Genomic DNA, 27737 nt, shown 5'->3' on the forward strand with positions numbered 1-27737 from the left:
ATATGGACCAGTCCATACATTTGATGATTCCTTGGATCTGAAACTGTTTGTCAAGGATGTTTTCACTTTTTTATCAGTTCTTCTCAATGGAAAACACTGATAGCAGAGAGAGAACATTCAAAGTACGGTACTGAGCTGGGAACAAAAACAGGCAAGTAATGAGGCACCACACAGAACAGTACAAAGCAGTGACACGATTCACCCCTAGGGCATAACACATAAAGACGATCAAACACAGAAAGAATGGATTTGTTTAAACGATTTCCTCCTGCCTTAAAAGAGTAGAGGGTCTTGGAGTTATCTTCCTTGTTCGCTCGTTTGTATTGATTTTTTTCCAAATCATAAACAAACGAAAGGTCAAAAGTGTCGCGCGACTCCGGCGCAGATTTTGACACCGGGCCACTGTACCGTTCGTGCCAGTTGTCCCCTGTTTTGTTTGTTTCATGATGGTTAAGATAATTGGCCCCGAGAAATTCTAGAATTGCGAGTCAGATAAATGAGAATATGAATCATTTGTTGACTCCATTCAGCGTTCATCAACGTTGTGTATGCTTGTGGAGTTTCAGGTGTTGGTCATCCTAACGTTGTCAAACATTCATGCACCTCCGTCGCGTTGACACTCTCTTACTTCTGTCAACAGTGTTTTTCCCGAGTCTTGGCATGTCTGGTCAACTGAAAGGTAAGGATGACCTGTTTTCCCCGTTAGCGTTCTTTCATACAATATAATTACTCAGTTCTTTTTGAAAGGTATCCTGAAGACCAATGATGTAATAAATCATGGGGTTGTGACTTTGTGTTGTACACGCTGACGAAAAGAGTTTATCAACATGGCTATAAGTTTGTGCGCTGTTATGGGAGCTGATGTTCACCCACCACGTAACAACCGTATTTGAACATCATTTGATATCTGACAGTCATATACCTCGTCAGAACAGCTTTGATGTTGACGCTAATATGTTTGATTTCTAAACACCCCACTACGTTTTCTTACAGTCTTTGACACTTAATTTTAAAATTTGTCTTCGGGGTTTCTTTACAATCACAAACCTTTTTTTCAGGTTTTCGCTTTCGATCTTTGACTTAGTTGGATGTCCTTATCACCACCACCCGATCCTCACACTCGGGTAAAAAATCTTGCTTTGATTTGATGAACAGAGCAAGAGCCGGTGACTGGTTCTTTGAGGAGTGACACATGATAGCGTGTACGTGTGTGTGGATGCGGGGTGTGTCAGCTGCACTGGGACGCAGGCAGATCAGGTTACTGCTGTCAGCACTGTTCAAGCCCCGGGGTTCTGCTGCTGCCACGGCTCTGATCAAATTACCTGATCAATGTCGATTCTTTTGCTGTGACATTCTCTGAAAAGTCTGCTCTGTGTGTGTGTTTGTGTGTGTAGTATCTCTCTCTCTCTCTCTGTGCAGTATCTCTCTCTCTCTCTCTCTCTCTTTGTGTGTGCGTCTCTCTCAGGGTAGGACTACTCTGACATGGAGAAGGAAATGACACAATGCACTAAAATAAATCGTGTGAAGAAAGAGCCTTGCAAAACAAGCAGATCGACTGGACTAATGAATAATTAAAAGTTAAAGGTCCCATATCCTTTCACAATCAACGGGGGCAGCGAATTCATACCCGCTGAGTCTAGGGCTCGACATAGGAAGGCGGGGCCCATTCTCTCCTTCAGCTTTTTTGACCTTTCCCAACCGAAGTCAGGAATCAACACCTGGGTGGAGTGAGGATCTAACTCAACCACTGAATCTGATCAAGTGAAAAGTAAGACTCTTTCTCACTGCGTGTATGTGTGTCCGTGTTTATATTGCATGTGTATGTGCATGTCTGTGTGAATGCATGCGTACACACGTACATGCGTGCAAGCGCATGTGTGTTGTGAGTTGCGTACACACGTACATGCGTGTGTTGTGAGTGCGTGCGTGTTTGTGCACGCGTGTGTGATGTCAGTGCCATGGCGTGCAATATCATGTCGACGACGTGCTATTATATTTTCTGCGCGAGATACCGGCAATGCAGCCAATGGTAGCAAGGGAAAGTGGAGCGTGCAGTGAACGGCACCGACCGACTGTATCGCGTCACTCAAACAAAAGAGCAGCATGGGGTTGCATGAGCCCTATCTTGCAGCGGTAATTTTGCTTGAGAAGTCTTTCATGGTCTTTGGAATCAGCGTAGACTTGGGAAAATTCTTGACCCCAAGCAAACATACCGTTGCTGTTGTATTGTATAGCAAACATACCATTGCTATTGTATTGTATAGCAAACATACCGTTGCTATTGTTTTGTATTGCATTGTATTGCTATTGTAGTGCTGCGCTACCAATATTTTTTCTCTTTTTTTTTCTTTGGTCTGTAGATGTATTAAAACTATCAAAGTGGACTTTTTCAGACTGTTGTCAGGGACAACTCTTTTTGTTGCAGTGGGATCTTGAACGTGCTCTAAGTGCATACTGCACACGGGTCCTCCGTGGTTTACCGTCTCATCCGAAAGATCGCTAGTGGAACCCAGCTCGAGAGACTGATGCTGAAAAGTTTTAGTTTCTCAAGGAAGCGTCACTGTCATAAACACATCACCACACTGCTAGGCATATGCCTGACAAGCAGCATAACCCAACGCGCTTAGTCAGACCTTAGGTGCATGCTATGAATTTGTGTACCAGAGTGGACTTCTGTATAATTTTACCACAGGACAACCATTTAGTTGCCGTAGTGCGTGCTGCACTCGGGACTTCGGTTTATCGTCTCATCCGAATGACCACACGCTTTGTTTGATTTTCCAGTCAAACCTGGGATAACGGAGACCCTCTCCAACACTACTGTATTGGCAGATGAGCGTATTGACCATTCTGCCAACGTCCTCTTCCATGCTGAAAAGCATGAGGTGACTGCCTTGGTTGTGGTGTGTGCTCAGATTACAGGACAGTTTCTGCTGCTCGTTGTCTGTTGACCAGTTTAGGATGTGGCAAAGGCTTTCCTACTTTCAGATTTAGTTTCAATGTTAAAGAGTGCGGACTGATCAATATGCGCTACACCACATCTGCTGTGAAGAGAAGATGGTATATAAAAGAGCAGATGCCAGACCTTCGCCTGAACCAAACACGCTGATCAGGCCTTGAAGGTCCACCTTTCCTTTTCTTTGTGGTCATGAAAATGGCAGGCTAAACCTCTTGACACCTGACCAAAATCCAAGTTACCCTGCTTCAGTTGTGTGTGTGTGTTTGTGTGTGTGTGTGTGTGTGTGTGTGTGTGTGTGTATGTGTGTGTGTGTTACTTCTTTACGTTTTTCTTCATTACAAGCAGACAGGCAGAAAAAATGAACAGGCAGACAGACAACGCCATGAAAAGCAAATAAAATACACTTGTCGACAAAAAGGGTAATTTTATTCAAAAAAGAGTTTTGGGTATTTACTTCACATCATTGTAATCCGATGTAAACAGTATATAAGGGAAACAGTGGACGGTTTTGATATAAAGTGTATTTAACAAAAGCAATCTTCATCCAGTGATAAAACCAACCGATCTCACCCGCTGAATGTGTTTCCTGACTTGAACAGTACGGGCCGGACGGAGATTGATATTAATTATACACATAATGATTAAATATCAAAGAGTATAAGCGTCGTCGAAAAATGACCAATCAGCTGAAAAAGGTGTCGTAGTTTTGCGACAAGCATATGATTTCGAACCGGTTAAAGCATTTGATAGAATACATGCAAAAACGAGGGAAAGATTTTTGTTCTTAAAATACAACACGAGAACATAAATTTTATAATGAAAACAACTGAAGCCAGTTTGCTTTGTAAATTGTCTGTACAATCTGTTGTAAAACAGCAGCTTTCGTTCTTTTCACCCAACTTTCATTGCACCGTATTTACTCAAGAAAAGTTGTTTCCAGATCCCAACCTAGTGGGTGTCCTCAGAATGTCCTCCCATCTCCACCGAAATAAAATTAGTATGTCATATAAAAGTGGAGATATTCTTGTTGCACCTTGATATATCCACAGTCTATGTTTTGCTTGCACAATTCGACTGCAAAATGTTTTGAGGTAGCGCTTGCAGCATACTGACCTTATAGCCACCAGTCAGTGATCTCATTTAATATTTCTCATTTGAATTTAGCCCATTTGAATATATCAGGAAATGCATTGATGAGTGACTACATAAATACATAATGGATTAATATAGTAATTTTTTAATCAATATCAAAAGCTGTTTACACGCATAAAACAATGCGTAGTTTAATAAAATGTTCAAAACAATTCTCCTAGCACAGCTATTCTTGTTTACTTCGGCAGTATCAAACGAAGTTTGTTTAAACGCATGACACAATGCATAGTTTAATCAATCACTGAAAATAATTCTCCTAGCACAGCTATTCGTATTTTCTTCAGCATTATCAAACACTTCATATTTTTCCTAACGTTTCCATAACTACGTTTACATAACTATATCACAGTCAGCAATAAACCAGCAGTGCCCGTAACACAATAGCTTCACATCTGTGGTGAAACCCTGCACAAACATACCAAGAAGTTAAGAAGTGCTTCTATCAAAAGAAAACACGTAAACACATTAGGCTCCTTATCAACAAAAAAATTCCAATAATTTACAGAAGAAACCCTTTTTCCGATAAGTCAATACTGGAACACTTACAGCTGTTTTAAAAACAAGTGTCGGTACGGAAAAAAAACAGGAAGAAGAAAAAATAAAAGAATTATGCAAAGGAAAACTACCACAGCGTTGGGAAAGAAAAGCTGTGACCATGAGTAGAAAATATTCAAAGAATGACAAAATGGGTCTTTTCTTCTATGGGGAAAAATGTCTAACACCACCAAAAGAACGCACATCCACTGTAAAACTTACTGAAACATTGCACATGGACGGAGGTTGAACAGTCGTGATCATACAGCAGTAGCCCCCCCCCCCCCACCCTCCCCCCCTTTTTTTTTTTCCTCCAGTGTTATATGCCGTATGGACAGAGAACACTATCTGCCTCTTGTGTGAGTCATTCTGCAGAGGCAATTGTCCATTACACAGCCAGTCAAAAACCAGATTTTTCTATGATTGCCATTTATTTGGGTCTATTCAATCCACCTATGTTCACTCTTCTACAAGCGCATAGGTTGATGACCGCCGTTTATCTCATTTGATTTTAGTGTCAATGGATGATGATTACAACACTGAAACACGTAAAAAAAAAAATAACAAAGCAAACCTTTTAATCCGTCTACTGAATCGCCTCTATGACTAGATCTTCTCATCCGTCGGATCGCCTGAACGGCACCTCTCATAATGATGCGTCACAACAAGAACACTGATATATAGAATAAAAAATAAAAATAAAAAGAGCACAAAGGGGGTGTTGCTTTTAACGTGGAGCCAATCTGAGGAAACGGTGACCATCAGAGCAGGACAGCTATGGCTGCCAGGACCACGTGTCTAACAGCAGTCCCATTTCACCTTGTTGGTCCAGGACCCATCGTTTTTCTTCAAGTATTCAAAGTCGGCTGAAACCAACACCAAAACAGAATTCATTAGCAAACTGTGCAGCTTGAAAAAACTATGACTGGAACTTACAGCAGTATCTGTTGGCACTGTGAAGTCATCGACAACAACGTGTTTGACAGCATTGCCCTAAGCTACAACTTATGGTCAGATGGTAACACACACACACACACACACACACACACGCACGCACGCACGCAGGCACACACACAGGCACACACACACACACACACACACGCACACACACATACACACATAGACTAGAAAGACACAAAAGCTTTTCACAGGTACATTCATTGTGCCACAGCTTTGAGCGACATCAGCTCTGTCAATAGACTATTGGTCTCCACATTGGAAGTCCTGCTCCCACTCCGTTCCGTAATTCCCCTCCTTTTCCTCGCCATGACACCTACCATATCACAGTGCAAAAACGTGCTCGTGTGTGTGTGTGTGTGTGTGTGTGTGTGTGTGTGTGTGTGTCAGTGTGTGTGTGTGTGTGTGTGTGTGTGTGTGTGTGTGTGTGTGTGTGACAAAAGACAGAAAGAGAGAGAGATGAGAGAGGAAACATTTTGTTTAGAAATTGACCTTTCCTAAGAGAAGAAAAAGAAAATAAGCATGCAATGGGCAAACACGCAAAGGAGCGCTGCATGCCCTGTGATCTAAGGGTAGAACAGAAAGAAATAAAGAATGAATGATTGAATGAATGAAAGAATAAATGAACGTACGTAAAAAAAAGGAAGGTAGAATAAATAAATAAATGAATGAATGAAGGCATCTGATGTCAGGAGACAGATGGAGGAAGACAGATAAAAAATACGACAGATACTGACTGAGACAAACAAACAATGAACGAAGTTCAGAAGATACAGAAGATGACAGAAAAGATTGCCAGATACTGACACGGTCAGACAAACCAACCAAGGCAAAACAGAAAACATGACAAACAAAAACCAAAAGACACCACCACCACCAGAACAACAAACACCGAACGGACCTCCCCACGAGTTGCTCTGGTACTGGGACTGGGGGGCACCGCGCGTCAGCTGGGAACTGTCGATCCAGGGCACGTCCCGGGCGGGCACATACAGCGCGGCGGACTGCGCCTTGGTGACGACGCTGGAGTGGGTGCTGGCCCAGGTCTGGCCCAGGTCGCCGCTGCTCATGTAGGTCACGCCGTCGTCAGACAGGGCGAACACACGGCTCGTGTCTGGCTCGTGACCCACCATTGCCGCCACGCGAGGGTCCAGGGCTGGCACGTGGAAAGACACTTTTTCAATGTTTTATGGACAATTCAAGTTGTGTATTGTATCTCTTGTATCTTGTAGGGGGTGTGGAGGGGGGCGGCGGTTATTTTGTATTTAGGTACTGGTTTCTTTAATTTATAAAAAAAAAATATTAGTTCTTCGTCTTCGTCTTCTTCTCGTGCGCGTGTGTGTATGTGTGTGTGTGTGCGTGTGCGTGCGTGTGTCTGTGTGAAATTCGGGCTGCTCTCCCAGGAGATAGCGCGTTGCCAAAGTGCAGCGCCACCCTTTGTTTTCTTTTTTTTTCTGTCTGCTAGTGTATTTCTTTTACCAACATTGCCTGGAACAACGCCATGGGTTCTTTTTTCTTTTTCTTTTTTTACGTGGATCATAAGCATGCTGCCCACGACACCTCAGTTTATCGTTTTATCCGAAAGACTAGCAGCCAGGCCACCACACAAGGTCTAGTGGAGGCAATAATAAAAATCCCGGTCCGTATATGGGGCCCGAACCCGTGGGTACTCGTTTCCTAGTCGGGTGCATTACCACCAGGCCACCGCTCAAATAGTGGGCGCATGGTCAAGAAACAGCAGGAGAGAACTCACTGACCGCCCCTAACCCCGACCATATTCTTTATATAAACAAAAATTAATACAAATAAAATAAAAGCCCTTTCTTTTATGCTTTCATTGACAATTAAAAAAACAAAACAAAAAACTCACGTTGCCAGCTGAAGCTATCGGTGGAGACAAAGCAGCGACTGACTGTCCCCCTGTGAACAGATAAATGGCACGCACCATTAACTCGGATGGTGACATATATATCATTATGTCTCCAATAACAAGTTAGTCCTGTCTTGTTCCTCGGAAGAGGTTCGTTACATTAACCCTTTCACCGCCAGTCAATTTAGAGTACAAAACCCCTTGTGGTATAAACACAGAAAAGACAGTAGCTAAGAATAGCTGGGGATTCCCCCTCCGATGTATAGAAAATATGGCCTATCCTCCCACCGAACATTAAGAGCAGCAGGTTCATGGATAACAGACCAATGAATGGTCACCTTTCAGTGACATGGGTCCACTACCACGCCTGTGCATAAATGCGAGGTTGGCGGTGAAAGGGTTAAAACAAAAAATCCAAAAAAGATTATGATATACTCAATGCTCATACTGTTCAATGAAACAATGTCCAGACCATTTTAAAAGGACTGAAAATTGTTTTTGTTCACTTGACACAATAAACAGGGAGGTCTCTTGTATCAGAAAGGAAGACAGAAAGAGAGGGACAGACAGACAGAGACAGAGAGAGAGAGACGGAGAAAACTAGAATGCTGTAGAAGACAGACACCCAGTTGGGCAGAAAGAACGAGACAGGCATGCAGACAGACGGATGGGCAGGCAGGCAGACAGGCAGGCAGACACATTGCTCACTTAGTCTTCACCACTCCATCGCAGACGAAGACAGCCCCCGTTGGAAGTGCCAGGAAGGAACGGTGGAAAAACAGTGCATCTGTTTCCACACAAACGTCACCATGTCAATGTTTACACCTGTCACGTGATCATTTGTTTCCACGCAAACGTCACCATGTCAATGTTTACACCTGTCACGTGATCATTTGTTTCCACGCAAACGTCACCATGTCAATGTTTACACCTGTCACGTGATCATTTGTTTCCACGCAAACATCGCCAAGTCAATGCTAACAGATTCAGTCATTTGATCGTCTGATTCCACACAGACATCACCTTGTCAATAGTCACATCTTTCGTGCAATCGTCTGTTTCCACACAACATGTCTATATCTACAGAATTAGTCATGTGATCATCTGTTTGCAAACAAACGTTACTATGTCAATAGGCCTATATTAATCTATAAGTAACTCATCTTCATCACTGTGTCATTGTCAACTTAGTTCATGGATGACAGGAAAACTTAAGAAACTGCAGATATATTTTGCATATATTGATGCCCTGTAAGAAAACTATGGAGTTTGTAATAACCAAATTTGCATCATTGCATCTTCCGTTGAAATTATACCGTATGTACGATTCAACTAGCTTAGTAGAAGAAAAAAAATTTAACATACATATACGGTATGTACGATTCAAGTAGCTTAGCAGAAGAAAAAAAATTAACATACCCCATAGAATAACTGAGTAGAGTCAGTGAGTAGGTGTGTGAGTGTGGGGTAAGTGAGTGAGTGAACTTGTTCAATTCAACTCTCTTCTATTAATGTCCGTGTTCTTCTCCCGCCTCCACTTCTTTTTATTATTCTTGCTGTGCTCGAATATAACACAGCTGCCAGATAAGCTTAACAAATGACACAACTACAAACAATTACATCACTATAATGACGTGTCTTCAAGATTCATATACACCCTGTTTGTTTTCGTGACAGATGTATCTGATCGGATTTGTCTGATTCTGATTCAATGACAAATAACGACGAAACTATAAATGCTGACGAAACCCACTGGAGCAAACAGCTCACTTAAAATGTGATGCAGAGCTCTGCCAGACTATGACGTGTTACAATGATGTAACCACAAACGATGACGTAACTTAAGCGGAACAAGTGACGAAACACATTGCAGCATCCAACAAACTCACTTGAAATGGGGGCTGGGACAGCAATGTTAGCTGCACTGCAGACGGCCGTGGAGCCTGAAACATTGCACAGTGGTGTCAGTAACTGCGACCAATCACAACTGGAGCAGCAGTGTAATATAATTCTTCATGACTGGGTTGTATAAGGTTGATCATAGCAACGGTAAAGTGTGCACAGCCTTGAGAATTTCCCCAAGCCTATGCTAAATTCATTTTTTAATTCTGAATGCTTAACAAACTTGGCGCTGATAAAATCGCTTATAATGCAACCCAGCAATGAAAAATCAAATAACTCGTTGCAAAAGAAGAAGTTCGAGGATGGGTACATCACAGGGTGCACGTGCCAAAACGGCTGGTACTGAGAAGTGCGATGATACCTATATTTGGCCAGTCGGAATTCATATGAAATGATATCTGACTGGTGTTGTATTGTATTGCATCTTTCTCTGTCTTTTTCTTCTTTTTTTTCACAACAGCGAACATCACAACAGTGTGAAATTCGGACTAATGGATGGAAGAGTACAAATCCCGGTCAGTATATCATATAGGACTCGCACCCGTGGACACTTGCTTCCTAGTTGGGAGCATTACCACTGAGCCACCACACTAGTCTGTCTTCTTTTCTGATCTCATGTGTGTTTATATGCGTGTACACAAGTGCGCTAGAGCGTGCACACGTGAACGCGTGTATGTACGCGTTTGATTATCCAACAGACAGAAGGAAGGCAGCACGAACCTGAAGGTCCACCACTGGCGGTATAACAGCCGTGGAACTCAAAGGTCAGCTGGACCTGCTGGTCCGGCAAGTCGTTGTTGGTGACATACACACGCAGCACCTGGGAGTCCCGCGGGTTGGGCACCTGCACAGTCTCCGGACTGCCACCCGTCAGAGCGATCTGCACCAGGTTAGGAAGGTACACTGTTCTGTCATGTCTAGGTGTAGTCAACGTTGTCTCACAACAAACGTACACAAGAAGGACGTGTTCAACAATCCAAAAACTTGACAGTGTAGCTTAACTACATGTTTGCAAACAGAACACCAGACGACCGTTGTTACTGTTCTTTTGCACACCCCGTTGCGCATATCTAATATTAGAGTTACCTTTTCTTTTACATTGAGTTACATATTTTTTTGTACTTTTGATATCATAACATGGCATCTTCAACAAACCAACACGCAGTTCTCAGCGTTTGTCGTTAATCAACTAATTTGATCGAACTCCTGCCCAACACAATAAGGAACAAGAATGAGGGCTCACTATTAAGTGTGTATGATTGTGAGAAGCTGCCGTCTCCAGTTGGTAATGCCGAACACTGGATATGAAGAAAGGGCTCAACACATTTAACGTTAGCACTGAAACAACTTTGTTGTGCATGCTTGTGTACAGGTGCCTTCTCCAGTTAGTATTGTCGAACACCGGATATGAAGAACAAGAACGAGAATTCAGCAGACAAAAGGTAAGCACTGTGGTACCATTAGAAGAAGCAAGACACGCGGCAAAAGTCTTCCCGGGTGATGTCCGGTTGCTAAAGTGATAGACATGGGCTTATCCTGGAGGGGTGGAGATAAAGAATCCACATTTTCCGGTGAGTGCTCTGTAAGCCAGATGTTCATTCGAAGAGGAAGACAACCTGTACATTACGGCACCAACGATCCACGGTTGTTTAACTGTGCACATAGCTCATCAGAGTTTTTGTTAGCTCTTCGCTGCGAGCCGACGAAAAGCACTTCCATGCAAGCAAACAAAAAAACGTTTTTTGCTGGAGGCCTGTTCCGACCAACTAACCGGAGTGAAAAAACAACGTTCTTGGCGAAGGTAATGATATTAACACAAAAATAATGATACTTCGTCAATGGCTTTTCTAGGAGCAACCAAAATTGGTGTTCTGAGATGTGTGTATGAAAATAAACTGGTGTTCGGTTGGATGCCTGCGCTGAGTTGTGCATGCAAGTTTTCGTTTTAGTGTTTAAATGCATGTTTCTGACCAGGGATATTTGTTTTTTCTGTTGTTGTTTTTTTTTCACTGTACAGCGCAGATGTGCATATTTTACATGGAACGGCACAATATGAATCAAATTATCATTACTGTTATTATTCACTCTCATTTGGAGACTGATAGCTATACCGAATGTCGTAAAACTAGTTCGCAAATGAGCAACAGACAAGCAGAGAGAGCAGAAGAGGAGAGGAGCAGAAAAGAGAAAAGAAGGAAACTGACAAACAAAATGCAGAGGACAAAATACTTTATCTAAACAAGAGAAATTTACGTGCGGTGTACATGACGTGACTGTTTCCTCACCGTGTCTCCGTCGAGGAATGAACGGCCATCGTTACTGTAGGTCAGTTTGATCTGCGTGGCCTTGGCAGTGGCCAGCTGTTCAATCTCGATGCGGTCCACCAGTATCTTGTTGGCAAAGTACACCTGGAAGTAGCGCTGCTTCAGCAGCTCTCCCTCGCGGACATAAGGGATCCAGCCTGAACACACACACTAAATCTGCTGGAATGCACGCCCGAGATGGAAAAAAACGGAACTGGAATGGTTTTGACTACATTCAGGCCTCGGGCCTCGTGAAGGCGTACACGAAAACAAAACTCAAAGAAAGAGAAAAAGCAATTACGCATAGACAATAAAACCTACATTGTAACCATTTTACGAAGAAGCTATTTTTCTCGACTTGGATGCCTCATAAAAAAATCAAGAAAGGGAAATTAATGTATGTCATTAGTATCGCTTGACGACATAAACAAATTTAACTTATATAGAGAATGATTTTCTTTTTCTTTTCTTTTTTTTTTCTTCTTTTTTTGATAATGATAATTAAAGCGGGAAAACTGTAAGAAAATAGGAAGGCAACTAAGGAACGGAAGGAAAAGTGGACGTGAATGAAAGATGAATAATAAAGGAAAAACAAGAAAGGAGACTGAAGATTTTTAAAAAAATGAAAACTAAAAAAAAAAGTATGGGACAAGTCGTTGCACTGAGCCTCTTCACATGTATGGGGTACGTTGTAACGTTGCAATGAGCCTCACATGTATGGGGTACGTTGTAACGTTGCACTGAGCCTCACATGTATGGGGTACGTTGTAACGTTGCACTGAGCCTCCTCACATGTACGGGGTACGTTGTAACGTTGCACTGAGCCTCACATGTATGGGGTACGTTGTAACGTTGCACTGAGCCTCACATGTACGAGGTACGTTGTAACGGTGCACTGAGGCCCATTACTTGTAAGGTATATAGGCCTATTTTCATTGAACAAAGACTGACTTTAACTCTGAACCTGGGGACATGATTCATCGCTATTTCACATTCACGGCTCTGTGACAGCTTTTTCAAATCTGATTGCGTTTTCATACTTCTTAAATATATTGAATGGTATATCACAACTTTTCTGACACGCTGAAATTTTCTTTACAAAAAGAAAAACTGGACAAAACAATGGATAATCAAAGTATACAAGCAAAATTTCAAACATGGACGATGACCGCAAGAGCAACAAAGAAAGAAACCACACAGACATGGACACATGCATACATAAACACGCTACTGACTTCTGAAAATGAAACACACACACACACACACACACACACACAAAACGGCAGGAGGAAGGGAGAAGGGGACTGACCAGTGCCCCCCTTCCTCCCATTGACAGCGGGGCTGATGGAGGCGGCAGAGGAGGAGATCTGGCAGTCGTAGATGACACTGCTGTCCTGCAACCCCACCGGCGCCGACGTGCATGACACACCTGCACACAGGAGGAAGGGAGAGAGTGGTACTGTATCCCCTTTTTTCTCGGGGGTGGGGGGGTGAGGGGCTCACAACACAATTTTCTGTGTGAAATTCGGGTTGCTCCTCGCTAGGAAAAGCGCATTACCAGACACAGCACAACTCCTTTTCTGTCTGCATGTTTATTTGCTTTACGGTCTGTGGACTTTTCTATAGAATTTTTCAAGGGAAACCTTTTTTTTTTTTTTTAGCCGTGGATTCTTTTACATGTGCTAAAAGCATGCTGCACACAGGGCCTACTTTTAACATCTCATCTAAAAGACTAGCATCCAGACCATCACTCAAAATCTTGATTCGGGGGGTGGGGGTGGGGTGGGGGTAAGACTTCTTTTTTTTTTAATCCCAGTCCGGTGCAGGACTAGAATCCTTGTACACTCGCTTCTGAGTCGGGCGCATTTCCACCAGGCCACCACACCACATCTGACAACATTGTGTCACTGACACGGGAACTAGTCTGTGAACCTTCAGGTGTGGGTAAGGAGCGGATGACTTACTTCTTCATTACTGTTGTTGGTGCTGCTGCTATCATTATCATCATCATTACGCTTCTGTCTGGGTGTTTGTTTTTTCATCGCGTCAGTTCTGAAAGTCTAGCCATCTTAGAAACTACCTGCCCTGTTTCTGAGTTCCAGGACAGAAAAAAACTACAGGCACTGTCAGCAGACGTAAAGAAAGAAACACATACACTGTTGCCCCGCCCCATCTTCCAACAACAAACTGAGGCACGTCCTATGTCCTCGTTCAACACAACTTGCTAAAACCTCTCTGTTCAACATAGCCTGAGGATGTGGCGAAGCATAGTCGTCTGTCCGTCTCCTCACACCCCACCATCCCCTCCTTTCTTTTTATCCCCTTTGCTGAAGTCAATGTATTATGTTTGCTTGTGGGTAGGTTTTACTCTGAGTCTGTTCTCTGTGTGTGCGTCTGGGCGTGAGAGTGTTTGTGTGTGTTTGTATGTCGGATATATGTCATGCTATTCTGGTGTGATGGTTCATATTTGCAATTTGTAGTACTGTCTGTGTATTTAGATATACGTTTATATGTTGCTTTTTCTCTTGCATGTCTTCATATGCTATTACATACCGTTATGCGCTGTTTGTATTTGCATTGTTTTATGCGAAGCACTATGAGCCGACCATATGGTGGATTTTGCGCCATTGGAGTTGCGCCATTTAAGTACTATATTACTAGTAGTAGTAGTAGTAGTACTACTACTACTACAACTACCACTGCTGCTGCTTCTGCTGCTACTATTACTATTCCTGCTGCTACTGGCACTACTACTGCTACTACTCTCTTCATGATTACTGACCAGAGTCACTGACGGTGGTGGCGGTGAAGTTGACGAAGTCCATATCGCTCCACACGGTGAAGGAGGTGAGCGTGCTGCCGGCACGCGGGATGACGTCACCGGCCAGGTGATGCAGCACCACGGTGAAGTGACCGCTGACGCCGCTGGGCACAACGTAGCCGCTGGTGGCGTCACAGCGGACCAGCAGGTTGATGACGTCAGTGAAGTAGATGGAGCCAAGCTGCCGGCAGGACAAAGCAGTGTCATCTCCGTTCCCCTTAAGGACCAAGGGTGCGAACTGTTGTTGTGCTGTGTTGGTGGTGGTTGGGTGGTGTCTGTTCTGTGCTGAACTGTGCTATACTGTGATGCGTTGTGCTATGATATAATGTGGCGTGATCTGTCTGCGATGCTGGGATGTGCGGTGGTATGTTGTCCTACACTATGCTGCACAGTGCTAAATTATCTACCTATGTGTCTCTGTCTCCACCCCACCCCCCACACACACCTCACCGCACTCACTTCGATAATCATTCTTCTCGGAGAAGCAGTGTCGACCACAGGCTCCATGTTGGTTCCCGAGCTGCTCTGCAGGGTGTTGCACGTGACGTAATCCGGGGGCATGACGACCAGTGACGCATTGTGAACCTCCGCCTTTGACGTGTTGTCCAGACGAACGTCATACTCGATGTACATCGTGTCTCTGTTGATATGAGTAAATGTTTTGAACAGAAAAAAAGACCCGGGGAAAACAAAACCAGAGGAAAATATACGTTTATACATGCGTACACATACGCACAATTACACACGCGAGCGAGCGCGCGTTCATACACATGCTGCACGCACACAGCTATGTTCGTCAAACCCATTTGACCATAAGTCTAATCCTTTCACTCTGTAGGGGTTACAGGGTACAGAGGATAACTAACTGCAAAGTAATCCTGCACAGTCCAGCACCACAGACATAGTTCTGACGGTAAATGAAACGCAAAAGAGAAAAAAAAGACAACTCGATTAAACATGTGTTCTCTCTCTCTCTCTCTCTCTCTCTACCTTGCCGTCTTTTCTTTCTTCTCTTCATCCTTCCAGTTCACCCGCCCACTCCAGAAATGTTTCATCATCATCACCATCATTAGCAGTAGTAGCAGCAGTAGTGTTAGTTGTAGTAGCAGCAGCAGCAACAGTAGCATCGGTAACAGCAGTGGTAGTAGTTGTTGCAGCAGTAGTAGTTGCAGCAGCAGCAGAAGTAATAAAATTATTATCATCATCTTCATTTTATACATTTATTTCATCATCCTACGATCTTAACTTTGATATATTTCGTATCAACCATCAACCCACCCGGTGGAGTTGGCCTGGGCTGTGATGTTGTAGACGGGGGCCTCAGTGCCGTCACGGCAGACCATGACGGGGTAGTTGAGGATGGCGATGTAGCCAGCCACTTTCAGACCCAGGCTGGCCGTTAGGTTGGCGTTCGCCTCTGCCAGAGGGCAGTCTGCCACCTGGAAGTCCATCTCCAGGTATATAGCGTCGTCCTCAATGCCGGGGTCCTCGCACCGGTGAGAGATACCTGCACGGTCAGGTGTTTAACGACCTCGTGTTTAACGATCATCATAATCATCACCATCATCATCATCATATTAATATATTTAAACCAATATTATAGCACCTATTCTCTAAATAAGGCCATAGGCACTGATGTCCCAGATGTGCAGGGACTCACCCGGGTTGGTGACGACGCCCAGCGAGCACATCACATAGTCCATCTGAGTGGTTCCCATGGTGGAGTTGGGCGTGCAGTAGAGGTCGTAGTCCTTGCCGAAGCCTTTCAGGTTCTTGCCCACGCTGATGAGCCGCATGTCCTGGAAGGTGAGGCAGGCGGACTGGTTGAGGTCCATCCTGACGTCCAGGCTGGTGAGGGAGGTTGTGTTGGGCGGCATGTTGAGCAGCACGGGCAGCGTGTACACGTCACCGGGGGTCAGGCACAGAGGGTCCGGCATGCTGCCGTTGACGGTTACCAGGGTGTAGTTGACCAGGGTGCCGTTGTCCTGTGAGAACAGAGGACGGGTCGTCAGGCGAGACCACAATGAAACTTTCCAGGCTGTGGGCCCAAAGTCTGCGGTCGAACAAAGCTCGGGAATTAGCCTCATGTCTGTGGTTACACTGAATTAAGAAGAAGAAAAAGATGATGATGATGATGATGATGAAGAAGAAGAAAAAGAAGAACAACAAAAACAAAAACTACAGCAATACCAAGAAAAAGAAAAAGGAATTGCACCATATCTGTGGCAAAATGTCAGAAAGTGAAGGCTCTAAGTCCATAGTTAGATGTTGGTGGGGATAGAGCGGGACGGCCAGACTAACCGAATAGATGTCGACGAAGGTGGCGTTGTCCACGACGGTGAGGTCCTGCTGGATGGCGGAGATCACCTGGTCGTTCACATTCAGGGTGCCGGTCGGCTGCAGGATGGTACCCGCTGTTAGGACCTCGTTCCTCTGCACCCGGAATATTCCGTCCACACACACCTGGGTGTACACACAGCAACCAACCACTACATCAGTAGGACGTTACATGCCGTGACGGACAGTAGTGACTGGGATCTCTCTCTGTCTTTCTCTATCTAAACAATTGTTATCCATAACTAAACAATTGTTATGCATAACTTAACAATTGTTATCCATAACTTAATGTCCTGTTACAAGATTCACACACACACACACACACACACACACACACACACACACACACACACACCACACCACTCTACACACACACACCACCACCACCACCACCACACACAAACACACACACACACACACCACCACCACCACCACCACCACCATCCACACACACACACACACACACAATCGTGCGCGCATGCAAGCAGGCATGGGAGCTAGAAACACATGGGCAAATAGGGAGGGAGGGGGGGGGAGAGAGAGAGAGAGAGAGAGAATGACAGACAGACACAAGACAAGAAGAGACAGAAAAATACACGCAGAGTGAGTGAGAACAAGACGCAGAGAAACAGACAGAGAGAGACAGACAGTGAGACAGACAGACAGGGAGAAATTGAGCACTTCCCCACTTCCCTCACCTTGTCGGCATCAGGGTCGACAGTGTCAAAGTTGTTGTTGTACACGTAGCCCAAGTCCACCGTGCCAATGTCGGTCAGTGTGCTGCCAGCTCTGCCCACAGCAATATGCAGTGACCGTCACTCTTCAGTGTCCGTGACAACACAATGATAATAATAATAACAACAACAACAACAACTATTTACATAGCACTGAATCTTGTGCAGAGACAAATCAAAGCGCTTTCGCACCAGTCATTCACACGCATGCATAACTCTAAAACTGAAGAAACAAGACAAAAAAAGAGGCAGTGGAGAGAGGCTATCTTGGGAAGAGGTGGGTTTTAAGGCCAAACTTGAAAGAGCTGAGTGTGGAGACCTGACGAAGCGAAAGAGGAAGTTCATTCCAATTGCAAGGTCCAGGGACAGAGAAAGAACAGCGGCCGACAGTTGAGTGTTTGAATGATCAACAGAGGGAAATATGGCGCGGGACAGCTGTTAGTTCTTCAGCTGTACAAGTCTAGAGAGCACTGTCTTTTACAGTCCGCCACACTCCTCCACTTACATCCTTTAAATACATTCCCCTTCAAGCAGTCTCTGTACAATGAAGGCTCTCCATTTTATATCTGTATGGATAACATACATTTGTTCCATGTGTGTGTGTGTGTGTGCGCGCGCGCGTGCGTGCGTGGTGTGTAAGGGTGTGTGTGTGTATTGTGTCTAACGTGTTAATATAAAGTGCTTTGTGTCGTTTAAAAGCGACATATCAATGTACTATCACAACTGTTATTATTATTATCGACGACGGGAAACAAGTAACGTATACGAGAGAATGGCAGTGCCAGGCGAAGAGGTAAGGAATGGAGAAGACAGGTAAATTACTGGAGAAACGGTTAGTGCCAGGAGTAGGGTAAGGTATCAGAATCAGAATACCTTTATGATCTCATTGAGAAATTAAGTGTGGTGAAGTCTGTGATACATACAAATTACAAGCAGAACGTTAAAATTTAGCATACAACATATATATAACAAAATAACACAACTCAGTCACAGCAATGAAAGTCCGATAACTTTCCATTATCTAACACACACACATACCCGTGCGCACGCACACACCCGCCCGTGTACAAGCACCTATGCACACTTATTGTATATTCACATGCACAAAGTATCGATGAATATAATGGTGAAATCAATGTAAATTAATACTAATCTGTAAAAACAAACAACCAAACTTTAAAACAAGCATGGCATAAGAGCATCAATTAGAGGCATATACACATCCATTTAAGGCATAAAAAACAAAAACAAAAAACATCAATTACATCATCACAAACATCAGCATATTCATTGTAAAGTTATACATATATTGAGAGAACAGGTTAGTTCCGAGAGAAACGGTAAGCTCAGGGACAAAATGGGCGTTCCAAGAGGAGAGGGTGTGAGGTGGGTAAGTAATGGGAGGAAAGTCGGTTAGTTAGGATCGGGTTTAACGTGGACACCCATCTCAGGTGATATGGCCGACGGAGATAACCATACCAGGAAGCTGTGTGGAGGGTGCCTGTGTACCACACCACCCACACCACCAGAATGTCAACACGTTCAGATGGCCAGTGACAATGTCAATTTTTTTTTGTGGACTTTGAGCTCGATGGTGCACTCACAGAGAGTACAGTTGTCAATGTGAAATCATTAAGGCGGACATTCCCAGCTGGGAAGAAAGAGGACCCCGAGACTGACAGCGTTACAGTATGCACATGACGGGGGAAATGCCAGGGAATCAGTGTTTGTCAAGCTGAGGCAGGGAAATGCTGCACTTCACCATGGTTCCGACTTCACCAATGAACTGCCGGGCTGTGTATCCCTAGCAAAGTGCTGCTTAGAGAGGAAACAGCTACCTTCTCTGTGTAATACATCATCATCATCACCATCGTCATCGGCGTCACCGTCGTGATTATCACGTCGTCGCCATCATTATCATCATAGTACTCGTCATCATGAGCAAAATCACCATCTTCATCACCACCACTATCACCATCATATTAATCGGATTTGATATTATTATTATAATCGTCATCGTCATCGTTGTCATCATCGTCACCACCACCATCATCATCATCGTAGTCGTCGTCGTTGTCATCAGCCGCATCATCATCATAATCATCATCATCATTACCACCACCATCATCACCACCACCATCACCACCACCAGCAGCATCGTCGTCGTGGCCGTCATCAGCAGCAGCAGCAGAATCGTCGTCATCACCATAATATCATCATCATCATCATCATCATCACCATCACCACCACAACTATCATCATCATAGGCATCGCTGTTATCACCATCAGCAGCAGCAGCAGCATCGTCATCATCACAGTCGTTGTTGCCATCATCAACAGCATCGTCTCCACCAGGATCAACACCACCTAAGCCGATCGCACGACAGAACAACAGCACATGATCAAACTCCCAGAAAGGACCCGCCCACCTTGCCGTGTAGGTGATGTCGCCAGCTTTGCAGGAGCCGAGGCTGGGCATGTTCTTGCCGGCGAAGCTGTTCCTGACCTCCAGCACCTCTATGGCGTCCGCCACTCCAATGGGGGTGTTCATCTTGAAGGTCATCTTGGTGGGTGTGCCGGCCACTGTCCACGCGCACAGCTCGAGCCGTTTGCTCTGGCCCAGCACCACGTCCGTCGTGTTGTCCGTGTCCGTGATGGGCGCCACTCCAAACTCTACCGACATCACGTTCGATGACGCCTGCCCGGGTCAGAATCAGAGTAACTTAATTATCTCACTTAGAGAAATTCAGTGTGGTGATGTCCGTGGGGATTACAACCACAACGGAGGAAGAAGGAACACAACATACCTACATGACAAAAACACGCAACAGTGTCATGGTAAAGCAAGCCCGATAAACACGTCACCTTTCAACTGTTTCAAAACACACACACACACACAGACACACGTTCGCGCGCGCCCAGGCACACACAAACAGGCACGCACGCACGCACGCGCGCGCGCGCACGCACACACACACACACACACACCGAACGAAAATGGTGATGAAGTCAGTACAAAACACTAGGGTGATGTAAACCACACAACGAGGGTTATGCAAACAAGGCACAGAAACATGACTTATCAATTAGAAATGTCCTTTTTGGGAAGGTGGATGTAGAAACAGGAAAAGTGGGGAAAGCAGAGAGAGAGAAAAATTAATGAAGAGATAGGAGAGAAAGGTGGAAGAGAGATGCGTTTTATTTGTGTGTGTGTGTGTGTGTGTGTGTGTGTGTGTGCGTGTGTGTGCGTGCGTGTGTGTGTGTGTCTGTGTGTGTCTGTGTGTTCATGTGTGTGCATGTTTATGCTTGTGATTGCGTCTGTATGATCCGTGGGTCTACGAGGTTCGATGTGTGATACACGGCAACAACCAGTGTTCGGTTGTGTGTGTGCAGCAATCTGTTTCTTTTCTCCGTTACTGTCTGACTTTAGCACGCTTTGCAAGGAAAATGGTACAGGTGATGGTAAAATCAAAAACATAAGCCATAATGTGACCCATATGTAGCTGGTATCTCAGATGGTAATAAAAATGACTGGTCAAAAGCTTGTTATTGAACTTCGGTTCATGTATACCTCTGACAGGGTGGGAGGGCATGAGAGGAAAGTATGGAGAGAGTGAGTGACTGGGTGTTGTGAATAGAAGTGATTGCGTTTATAGATTTCTTTGTTGCCTGATCAATGATGAAGAGACGTTGAGTGAAACAAAGTTAGGGAGCTGCTGAACTGACTTGTTTTGTTCTGTTATCATTCTCCGAGGTCTGTTTCAGCTTCTTCTGTTATTGTCTTTCTTCTCTGACCATCGTCTTAAAAAATGTTTCCACATTCTGCATTCCTTCGCAGACTAAACGTAGAAGAAAGAGAAACACCCATAGGTGCTGGGGAGGACCCAGAGAAGCACTGCCTCCACCCGCCCTAGGAAAAATCCTGCACCACCCTTGGAGGCCTGCGCTGTGTTCACGATGGGTGCAGGCACGCACAGGACACTCCATCAAGAATTCAATGGACATAACTGCTCCCGAACAGAGGCAAAAGAGACCACAGGATGCAACTAGCGACAGCCTTAAAAGAAGTATCCCCGTGGGTGTACCAGCCAGTATTTCATGATTGCAGAGCCTACCACATTCTGCATTCCTTCGCAGACTAAACGTAGAAGAAAGAGAAACACCCGTAGGTGCTGGGGAGGACCCAGAGAAGCACTGCCTCCACCCGCTGCTGAACTGACTCGTTTTGTTCTGTTATCATTCTCCGAGGTCTGTTTCAGCTTCTTCTGTTATTGTTTTTCTTCTCTGACCACCATCTTCAAAAATATTTCCACATTCTGCATTCCTCCGCAGACTAAACGTATTTTTAATTTATGAAAATCCGTTCTGTTTAACACTCGATTTTTTTTCTCCTTCAAACTTACGTATATTTCCTTTCTTATGTCCTTCACTTTTCCATACTGCGATAAAAAAATTAAAAAAAATTTTTTTCTCTCTCTCTTGATTGAAACTTTGCACTCCGTGACCCGCCTTTCAAGGGAACTCGTTGCAAAGCATAACTCATCGATTCTGCCTGCCTGCCGGCTGGGTTGATGTTCCGTTTTCTGGTCCAGGACCTTTCTGTTCTCTCAGGGAGTGAACCTGGAGAGAAAACAGCGATGGCATTTTCGGCAGTGTTTGTTGCTGATCGATTCTGTACGGGGGCTCTTTGTCAGACAAACTGCTGGTGACTTGCCAGTCCGCTGGGCACTGTCAACACAATCCATATGTGTCGAGGATTTGACGAGGGCGGCTGTGGCTTACTGATTCCTGTTGCTTACCGCCCTACCAACCGCCATGCCCACCCCCAGGATGCCTCTACCAGAAGCAGTCAGAACAACACGTAACCCCTCTTCAGAGACAACAGCACACAAACAACGGCGACCACACATCATCCTTCATCACAGAAATGTTTTCGCACATTACCGTCATGCTTATTTAGTAAAGATGCCCAGGATATATTACTTTGGATTACACATAACTATCATCAGTTTTAACGATTCAGTCCCCCAAAAGGTCTGCCTGCGCTGTAAAAGCCCATGGTATGTATGCTAACGGTACTCTATCCTTCAGTACACTTTCTCACAATGGGGCTTAATAAAACTGGGAGTTCCAAGACCTGTACGACTATTCTGTTCAAAATCATGCCGACCAAAAATTAAAAGTAAAGGTCAAGAATTACAGTAAGTGCAGGTTAAGCCCACCCACCCCTGAAAAGGTAAACAATGGTGGGAATTTGTCAGAAAATATGAAGAAAGCTGGGCCGGGCAGCAGTAAGTGGGAAACAGAAGTAAGCCAATAATGAGGGGAAAACAAAAGAGCAACCTGGCATAGGATTGCCTTCCATCCATAACTGTACCCCCGACTTCCCACGACCCACCATCACCCGCCCGGCATATCAACACGAAAAAACGCTGTTTCAGAGGATTCATGTTGAGACGTGGCATTTTCATTAAGCTCCCATAGCTTCAAACAGGCACATGTTCTTTTTTTTTCTTTTTTTTTAATCAGTCCAGAAAATAAAAAGAAGCGTATTGATCCCACATACATACGCACACCTTTCCCAACACGACAAACTCCGACCGTTCGTCACGCGAAACCGATGGAAATCGATTTTCTGTTATTTTATTCCAGACCCCAAAGCCTGGTATTGACGCAGTGCTATGCATTATGCAAAGAAGTGTACTGAATGCACACAAAACAGCACTGCCCGTCAAACAGGAATGGAACAAAACGGTCGGGGTGGCGGGGTGTGGGGGGTGAGGGGCATGAAATTTCTGGTCTCTGGGACATCAACTACGTAGGCCTCCAGTGTCAGGAACGAAGAAAGCTCTGTGACTCTGATTGTTGTTGTTGTTTGTTTTGTCTGTTTGTTTTCTTTTGGGGGGCGCCATGTAGACCTGGTCAGTGGTTTTGCCCTCTCCGGAGGTTCAGTATCAGTCCTCAATGAAAAGGATAGATCTGACGACTTTCCCACATTTTACTTTATGGAACACATAGCAACATGCAGAAATCAACGTGAAGTATAGGGGGTGGCAAGATGACAGACAGACAGAAAAAGAAGAGACGGACAGACAGACACAAACAGAGGGCACTGCGTTTTCCAAGGCATGCAAAGCGACAGCAGAATTGATCAAGCTTTATCTCTGTCCAAGTCGCCATTCCAACCAAGTGGTAGCAGTGATAGGTCAACTTGGCGTCTATGGAATTGTCAAAGTACACACCAAGCTGAGTGGTACAGCCTTTTAGCTAAACTGCACCTAAAAGCTGATAATTTTTTTTGTTTGTATGTTTTTTCTAATAAATAAGAAAAATGAAAAGAAAAAGAAAGCAAGACAGACGGGGAGAAAGAAAGAAAGGGATAAAGAAAGACAGACAGACAGAAGCAAGAACACAACACCCCTTTTTCACCAGGGTCACAAGGAATATCTGGAAAGGACAGTACAGCCAAGGGAAAGCTTAGTACATATGTAAACGGGAAATCAATGCAAGCACAAACAAAAACAAAACAAAAATAAGCAAGACGTCAAATCGAAAAGACATGTCACCTGCAACCTCACCCCCCCCCCTCCCACACACACATACCCTGCTCCTCCCAACTGCCCATACTGACCGTGGTGATGGTCGCCTGGTCGGTGGTGGTGGTGAAGCTGGGAACGGTGGCGGTGGCGCCGTTGACGATGACCGTGCAGTCCAGGGTAGAACTACCCGGGATATCCGCCGCCACCCCGATTACTACCTCCACCAGGATGGTGTCATCGTCTACCAGCGTGTTCGCTGCCACTGCCCCCGACCCTGGTGGGGATTTGAGGGGTGAAATGTAACTGTCTGTCTGTAGGTCTGTTTGTGTTTCTCTGTATGTGCCTGTCTGTCTGTCTTTGTAGGTGCTTATCTGTGTCTGTATGTCTGTCTGTTTCTGTCGCTCTCTGACTTTCTCTCTCTAAATAACTTTCCCTCTCTGAAAATGACGAGTCTCTCAAAATTTCAACGATCTCTCTCTCTCTCTCTCTCTCTCTTGGCCTGCGTGCCAGTGGAAACTGGTTATGTCGAACCTTCTGCAGTTGGTAATATATGTCCTACGTGCTCAGATGCGTCTGAAGATGAAAAGTATTTCCTGTTTCATCGCACAGCGTATGATGATATCCCATCAAACTGTGACTTTTTCAAAATACCTCAAGTCCCCCGGACTTACCCATGTTAGGGACAGTGCCAAAGCCACTGCCACCCGGACGTACCCATGTTAGAGACAGTGCCAAAGCCACTGCCACCCGGACTCACCCGGACTTACCCATGTTAGAGACAGTGCCAAAGCCACTGCCACCCGGACTTACCCATGTTAGAGACACTGCTAAAACCAGACGCTCGGAGTTACCCACGTTAGAGACAGTGCTAATGCCAATGCCACCCGGACTTACCCACATTAGAGACAGTGCCAGCCACTACCACATGGAATTATGGAGGCAATGCCAAAGCCAATAACAAACGGACTTATCCACGCAGTGCCAAAGCCAATAACAAACGGACTTATCCACGCAGTGCCAAAGCCAATAACAAACGGACTTATCCACGCAGTGCCAAAGCCAATAACAAGTGGACTTCCCCACGCAGTGCCGAACCGAACCCAGTAACAAACGGACTTATCCACGCAGTGCCAAAGCCAATGACAAACGGACTTACCCACGTTGGAGATGGTACCGAAGTCAATGGAGCCTTTCTGGTTGACCCCGTTGGCGTCCTTTTCATACACCGCCTCCAGAGCTGTGCCGTTCGTGCACGGCATGTTGTCACCCACCTGGGGCAACAGGGCACCGGACATGATGGTCACACACTCGCTCTATTGACTTGCTCTGTCTTTCTCCGTCTCTCTGCCTGTTTCTGTGTCTGTCCTGTCTGTCTGACTGTCTGTCTGACTCTCTCTCTCTCTCAGCCATTCTCTTACCGTGTCTTTCCCTATCCACCAAAACACACACGTGTACACGCACATTCCTATGCACACACATACACACAAACTCGCGCCCGCGCATACGTACACATTCTTATACAGAGATACGCAAACACACACACACACACACACACACACACAAAAGCACATGCATACACACACACACACAGAGATATATATATGTATGTATGTATATACATACTCACAAACACATGCGCGCGCACAGACGCGCGCGCGCTCGCACACACACACACACACACACACACTTACCGTCACCACCTTGACGCTGGCAACGGACAGCCCAGTAGTGGACACCGAGATGTTTAAGGTGTAGGCCAAGACGTCACCCGGATTGGACTTGACCAGCACGTTGTAGAAGGCAAAGAACCCCACAGCCACGTCCCCCGGGGACACCTTCACCACTTCCACGTGGCCAGGCGTGCCCTGCACCGTCACACACACACACACACACACACACACACAGCGCCACGCTGTAGTTGCTCTCCACTCAGTGAAGTTGAAATCTTAAAATCTTAAAGGTCAAGTAGCCTTTTACGGATGTAAGGGCAGTAAATTCATAGTCACTGTGCCAAGGACTCACTCAGCACAGGAAGGCAGGTTTCAGTTCCCTCCTCCTGTCGCTTAACCTTTCCCAAAGCATTAAGCATGCAAAAGACGTCCATCAAAATGTTGGGTGTTTTCAGTTGGACTCAATACGATGTACAGACGTGTACCTTTTCTCTCCCTCACACCACACATACACGTACATACAAAACACACAAACACATGCACAAGGGCACACACACGCAGGCAAAGGCACCAAAACACATGTGCGCACACACACACACACACACACACACACACACTCACACATGCACATACAGCACCCCCCCTCGCCCCCCACCAACCAAAACCTGTTGAACAAGACTCAAACTCACATCGCTGGTCAACTGTGGACCTCTACACCTTGTATCGAATGTTCAGAAACCCAAACCAACCTAAAACATTTGTGACTGTCACCCCTTTTATCTCCCTTTCAAGCAAACCAACAGCGATGATCAGCTGTGTAATACGTCGTTTATGAACCTGAACAGTTCTCCCCAAGCAGTTCGACCCCCGCCTCTCCCCTAAAAAAATCGTTCTTTCAGCGGCTGAGGTAATTTTATTCCTGGGACACCCGACACCCCCCGCCTCCTGAACGACAGCATTGACTGTACCCCCCAAAACGCTTACTGAGCCGGTAAGGTCGTCTCTGACCCAGGCCTTGATCTGTCCCACCCACATCTTGTGGGGGGAGAACATGACGCCCACTGACGGCCAGATCTCTGTGCCGTTGGTCAGGCCCGCGTCCGCGTGCACCTGGAAGCCCACCTGGAGCACACACACAGTCATAGACAGACAGACAGACACAAGCGCGCGCGCGCGCTCGCACACACACACACACACAGATGCTGTTGCTTGATAGTGCTATGGACAATGTAAAGACTTTTGCGTTTTTGTGAGATGCTGAGAAATGATTTGTTGATAAATGAAAGGCAGCTTTGCTGGACACACACACACACACACACACACACACACACACACACACATTCTAGACTTAAATTTCATACACCCATTTCAGGATAGGCTTACGGATGATCACGAACAGATAAACAAACAAAAAAACAACAAAATAAACACGAAAAAGAACTGTTAACTGAACTGCGTAAACAACACTCCTTCATAGAAATCAAAGTAAATTTCTCAAAATGCAAACACTTTTCAAAGCACATCAAAATAATCTTTTAAATTGCCTAGGGATATAATGACAAAGGTAATGACAGCACGCATACACACACACACATGCACACACACACACACACACACACACACACACATTCACGCACGCACGCACGCACACCCACACACCTTGATGACCAACTTGTCCTGTTCCACGTCATCCTCCAGTCCCGCGTTACACACAGACTGCAGGTTCGTCACGCCCCGGTCATACACTGGCACTTCTCTGTCACGTGTGGGAAGGGAAGCCACGTTTAGTTCTGTGTGTGTGTGTGTGTGTGTGTGTGTGTGTGTGTGTGTGTGTGTGTGTGTGCATTAAATGATAATGAAAACATTCACCCATCTTCCACGGCGATCACTGTTTATACATACATACATACATACACACATACATACCGCCCATATATACATATATAGGAAAAAACAAAT

General features: G+C 45.2%; 1 protein-coding gene across 1 annotated transcript in view; it reads right to left on the minus strand.

Annotated features, from left to right (window-relative positions):
* Window positions 1–3358: 3358 nt before the first annotated feature.
* The window catches only part of LOC143284788 (uncharacterized), a 45869-nt gene continuing 21490 nt past the window's right edge, over window positions 3359–27737 (minus strand). The window contains exons 12-31 of the mRNA XM_076591809.1: window positions 27438–27534; window positions 26763–26900; window positions 25800–25973; window positions 25265–25379; window positions 24201–24382; window positions 19999–20267; window positions 17534–17624; window positions 16800–16961; window positions 16159–16483; window positions 15777–16005; window positions 14958–15138; window positions 14460–14679; window positions 12987–13106; window positions 11660–11835; window positions 10095–10254; window positions 9362–9415; window positions 8181–8259; window positions 7473–7522; window positions 6504–6758; window positions 3359–5511 (exon numbers count right to left, since the gene is read on the minus strand). Coding sequence (XP_076447924.1) covers window positions 5444–5511; window positions 6504–6758; window positions 7473–7522; window positions 8181–8259; window positions 9362–9415; window positions 10095–10254; window positions 11660–11835; window positions 12987–13106; window positions 14460–14679; window positions 14958–15138; window positions 15777–16005; window positions 16159–16483; window positions 16800–16961; window positions 17534–17624; window positions 19999–20267; window positions 24201–24382; window positions 25265–25379; window positions 25800–25973; window positions 26763–26900; window positions 27438–27534 — 3145 coding nt within the window. The 3' untranslated portion in view covers window positions 3359–5443. The remainder of the gene's footprint in view (window positions 5512–6503; window positions 6759–7472; window positions 7523–8180; window positions 8260–9361; window positions 9416–10094; window positions 10255–11659; window positions 11836–12986; window positions 13107–14459; window positions 14680–14957; window positions 15139–15776; window positions 16006–16158; window positions 16484–16799; window positions 16962–17533; window positions 17625–19998; window positions 20268–24200; window positions 24383–25264; window positions 25380–25799; window positions 25974–26762; window positions 26901–27437; window positions 27535–27737) is intronic.

The sequence above is a fragment of the Babylonia areolata genome, chromosome 8 (genome assembly GCF_041734735.1).
Source record: "Babylonia areolata isolate BAREFJ2019XMU chromosome 8, ASM4173473v1, whole genome shotgun sequence".
In the NCBI taxonomy this organism is placed as follows: domain Eukaryota; kingdom Metazoa; phylum Mollusca; class Gastropoda; order Neogastropoda; family Buccinidae; genus Babylonia; species Babylonia areolata.